The 4530-nt window shown below is 31.3% G+C and overlaps 1 protein-coding gene across 1 annotated transcript; it reads right to left on the reverse strand.

Moving 5' to 3' along the window:
- Window positions 1-915: 915 nt before the first annotated feature.
- LOC108853810 (1-aminocyclopropane-1-carboxylate oxidase homolog 4) lies at window positions 916-2714 on the reverse strand. Its single transcript, XM_018627257.2, has 3 exons — window positions 2131-2714; window positions 1590-1911; window positions 916-1503 (listed from the first exon to the last, which is right to left on the reverse strand). Exons 1-3 carry the CDS (start codon window positions 2712-2714, stop codon window positions 1252-1254), a joined length of 1158 nt encoding a protein of 385 aa, XP_018482759.2. The 3' UTR covers window positions 916-1251.
- Window positions 2715-4530: the final 1816 nt, after the last annotated feature.

Genomic DNA, 4530 nt, shown 5'->3' on the forward strand with positions numbered 1-4530 from the left:
TGAGTTATTACCATATTTTAAAAATTTACCAAAAATATAAATTAACATTAAATATAATTTTCCATGTCATATTAATCTATAAGACATATCATCAATTTTAGTACTCATGTCATATTATTTGTGAAAATGATTGTAGAGAATACATGTGACAAAATCACTTCTCAAATATAGTCTATAGGATGCAAAATTTCATAATTGTCAAAAACTAAAATTAAAAAATATTTATAAAATCTGTAGATATGTATAAGAAACTAATGATTTTACTATGTAATTTGATTTTATGTTTTAATTTTATAATTTTCTAAAAATATGTATATATTTTTGAAATATTTTTAATTTAAATGATATTTGAAATCTGAAATGTCATAATTAAATATATTTATTTTAATGATGATTTATGAATTATTACCATATTTAAAAAAAGTCCAAAAATATAAATCGACAATAAATGTAACATATGAGTTATTACCATATTTTAAAAAATTTACCAAAAATATAAATTAACATTAAATATAATTGTCCATGTCATATTAATCTATAAGACATGTCATCAATTTTAGTAGCCATGTCATATTATTTTTGTGAGAATGATTGTAGAGAAGACATGTGGCAAAATCACTTCTCAAATATAGTCTAGGAGATTTTATCATCTTGTATTTATATAAAAGGCCAAATGTTCTGAAATGTGTTGTAGGCCACTCAAAACTTAGGGACGGCACTGGATAATGTTATACTATAAATATAAGTGTACATTAATATTGTATTACACAATGGCGTGAAGATGAAATTTTAGTTTTTACAGTGCACCTTATGTTAGAAGAAATTGTTTCTTCTTGAACAAAAGTTTTACTTGTGAGATATAAAGACTACAGATTACGTTTGTGATCTCTGTTTCTAGAAAGTTAAAACAGAGTATTACTGAAACTTATTATATTATTATTAAAGCAACATACATAAACTTATTTAGGTTTGACAATACTTGGCTAAACAGTGTGACTTTTGGAATAAGAGACACAATTCTCCAATCTAAAGTCACGACTCTTACACACAACTTTTGATACAACATGATAACTTACTTAATAACTAAAGAACTCAATTACAAAATAACACCTTATTCGAAGATTTTCAGATATCTTTCAAACACAGTTCGAGAGAAGAAGAGGAAGTAGTTATTGCGGCAGATATTTTAAGAGGAACTAAGAAGACCAAACATAACATAGAGTTGGAGAGATTATAGCAATGATTGATGTTTCAGATCCTGAGCTGGTGTAACCTAGGAATGGTGATCTCATTTGAACTGAAGATCTCTGAGATCTCGGTCATGGAACAGTCTCTATACTTGCGAGGGTTATCTTCTGAGAGGAGCTCTTTGATGGGTCCATATACACGAGGATTCACCTTCTTGAACGTGGTGAAGAAATATGGCACTGAAACCCTCGGTACAGAAGCAGTATGCGCTAGCACCCTATGCTCCGCGCTTATGAACATGTCATTGGTTATGAACTGCACACAACAACAACAAAAGAGCTTCATATATATTTTATGTTTAAAACCGTTAATTACAAGCCACAGCAGTTTATGATCTTAACCTGTAGAAGATCTCCAATGTTAACGACAAAACATCCAGGGACAGGAGGAACATCAAACCAGGCATCGTCATGGAGAACTTGAAGCCCTCCTATATTGTCTTGAAGAAGAACAGTGAGAAAAGAAAAATCACTGTGCTTGCTTAAGCCTAAAGTAAGGTCAGGCTGAGGGCAAGGTGGATAATATTGGCCCAACATCATCTGAGACTTGACGCAATCCAAATCCTTGAAATAATTAGTGTCTAATCCCAAAGCCTCTGATAGAAGCTCAAAGATCAATTCACCTAAACTCGTCATTTCCTTTGAGTACTCCAATATAACCTCCCTGCATGCCACATCAAATGTTTTCCATGCTTAGTTAGCATCACCTTTAGTTTTCATTCCTAGCTATTGTAACTAAGCAATAGCTATTTAGTATTCACTAACACATCTAAATCATTTGTAAATCCAATAAAACTATAATATCCATGCATGATTAATTAATCAAACTGTCACGTAACAACGGACAGACCGTGTTAAAAACCAGACACTAGTGAAACCTTACCCCAAAACGGCGGGCAGATCCTCAGGTCGGGGACGATCCGGGGCTGTGTAACAAATAGTTGTGTCTCTCCAACTGGCGGAATCAGAGGTGAAGAGATCGACGTTGGTGTAGTAAAGAAAGTTCCGAGTGTGATCACGTGTGTAGTACTGTCTCTTAACTGATGGATCTTGCGCGTGAAACCGACGAAGCCCTTCAAGCATCCTCTCCTGCAAATCCTTCGAGAACCCGTGATTGGTCACTCGGAAGAAACCCCATTTCGCAGACGCATCTCTGATCTGCTCCACCACGTTCCGCCGCGTCATCAAATCTTGATCCTTGTAGTGCAGGCTCACTCCTTTCAGATCAATGGTCGGGAAGAGGTTCGCATCCTGAGAAGCTCGTGCTGCTTTCAGGCTTTCTAAAATACTCGGAGGTGCACGGAACATGGCTGGGAGCTCTTTGATTCCTGCATCCGCCAGGGCTTTTACGCCCATTTTCTTATCGTCGAAAACTTTTCTTTCATTCGAACCATCCATTTCGACCCCACTAACGACGTTGCTGGACATTGTTTCTTTAAAAGCTTTTCTAATGCTATGCTCTTGCATCTCAGAACACTCTATATATATACTTGTCTTACTTCCTATAATAATACAAAATAAGACATGACCAACAAAATGGATTAACAATAAAGATTTAAACGAGTAATAAACGACTTTTCGTCTCAGTAAAAAAAAAAGTTCTAAAAGACACTCGGCTAGACAAATATATATATAATATATATTTTGATATTAAATATAAAAATAAAATTAATATACATATATTACATTTAGAAAGCTGAATATAAAATTTACTTCAAATAGTATTAATGCATAAAAGTATGATTTACCTTAGTGTCAGTTTCTCCAACGAATTATCTCAGTACCTACTATCCTTAATTTTTTTTTTTTTTTGAAACTGACCTACTTTCCTTAATTGTAAGGTTATTTCGAGGTGGCACAACTGAAATTTAAATTTTTTGACTGATTTATGTTATATATCTCTATTCATATTTGAAGGGTATTTTGAAATGTTTTTTTTTCGAGGTGGCTGTATCTCTTATTCATATTTGAAGGGTATATCTCTTCTACAATAAATAAATCAAATACCCTTCAAATATGTTTTTCTTTTACAAAAAAAATATTTGAAGGGTATTTTGATTTATTTATTGTAGATTTTCATCCACCTAACTGTAATACCAATTGTTTAGTTTATTTGAATTCATGTCCGGTTTTTTTTATTGCCTAACTAATACAAGTCCACACAGTTTTAAATTATCAAAATTAAAAATTTGTTTAAATGTATAAAAATGATAAATTTATAAATGTAAAAACTATTTTGCAAGCAGTTAAACTAATAGCTACAGCTACATAAATACATAAAATAAAATACATAGCAATTAATATAAAAATAACATTAATAAATATTAATATTGTATTTTTTAATACTAATGTTTACGATTCATCTAAGTGTTCGTGTAAGACGTAGAATGTCCATCTAAAATCTATTATCTTTTTGTTTTTAGTTTATTTTTGTAAGTTCTAATAAAATACTAATAAAACTATTAATATTTTATCTGTAAAATATTCTAGATAGTATCTCATAAGTAATGATGCTCTTAGATTTTGACCTCAACTTTTAAAACGAGGAGATAACTTTTAAATAGAAACTTTTTATTAAATCAGTTAATTAACATTTACTTAAACATTTGAAGTTTGAAATGTTTAATTGGAAGTTTTTGTATCTGATGTCTCATATTAATTTCGAGTTTTATAAAAAAAGTAACTCAATGTCTTTTTCAATATTTGATTTTAAAAGAAAATAAATAGTAGGTAATATAAATATAAAGTAGGGCTTATTGCAAAAGTGACTCAAAACTTGAATTCAAACAGAAAACTAACCTTTTCTTTTGACTCATTTTTTTTTTTGAGTTTTTAACCCCACATCTGCATTTTATTTACGAAAATGCCATTAACCCTTTTTTTTTGTTTTTCGAAAATGGCTTCTTTACTGTCTCAACCTCATTTTCTTCAAGTATTTACAATATTGCCACTGCCATGAATAGTGGGAACAACCTTGTACGAACTGTTTGGAGCTTTTAATGCCCTTTAATGCACGTAAATCTCTTTACACTCTCTCTGTTTCAATTGTTATGAACTAAAAACAACATTTCTTTCACTTTCTCTCCATATTCATCCAAAAAACTGAAGCTTTTGATTCAAAATATGGTCGATGGTTGACAGAGCCATATTTCTTTCGTTTTGACTTACGGTTGCTTTCGTTTGAGGTTCTGGGTGGTTGGAGAAGACCCTGTGTGCAAACGAAGTCATCTCACCTAGTTTAAGGTACGAATTTGAATTTTTTTCAAAATCTGTTCGCGTAGAA

This window comes from Raphanus sativus, unplaced genomic scaffold (assembly GCF_000801105.2).
Source record: "Raphanus sativus cultivar WK10039 unplaced genomic scaffold, ASM80110v3 Scaffold0320, whole genome shotgun sequence".
NCBI classification, from domain to species: domain Eukaryota; kingdom Viridiplantae; phylum Streptophyta; class Magnoliopsida; order Brassicales; family Brassicaceae; genus Raphanus; species Raphanus sativus.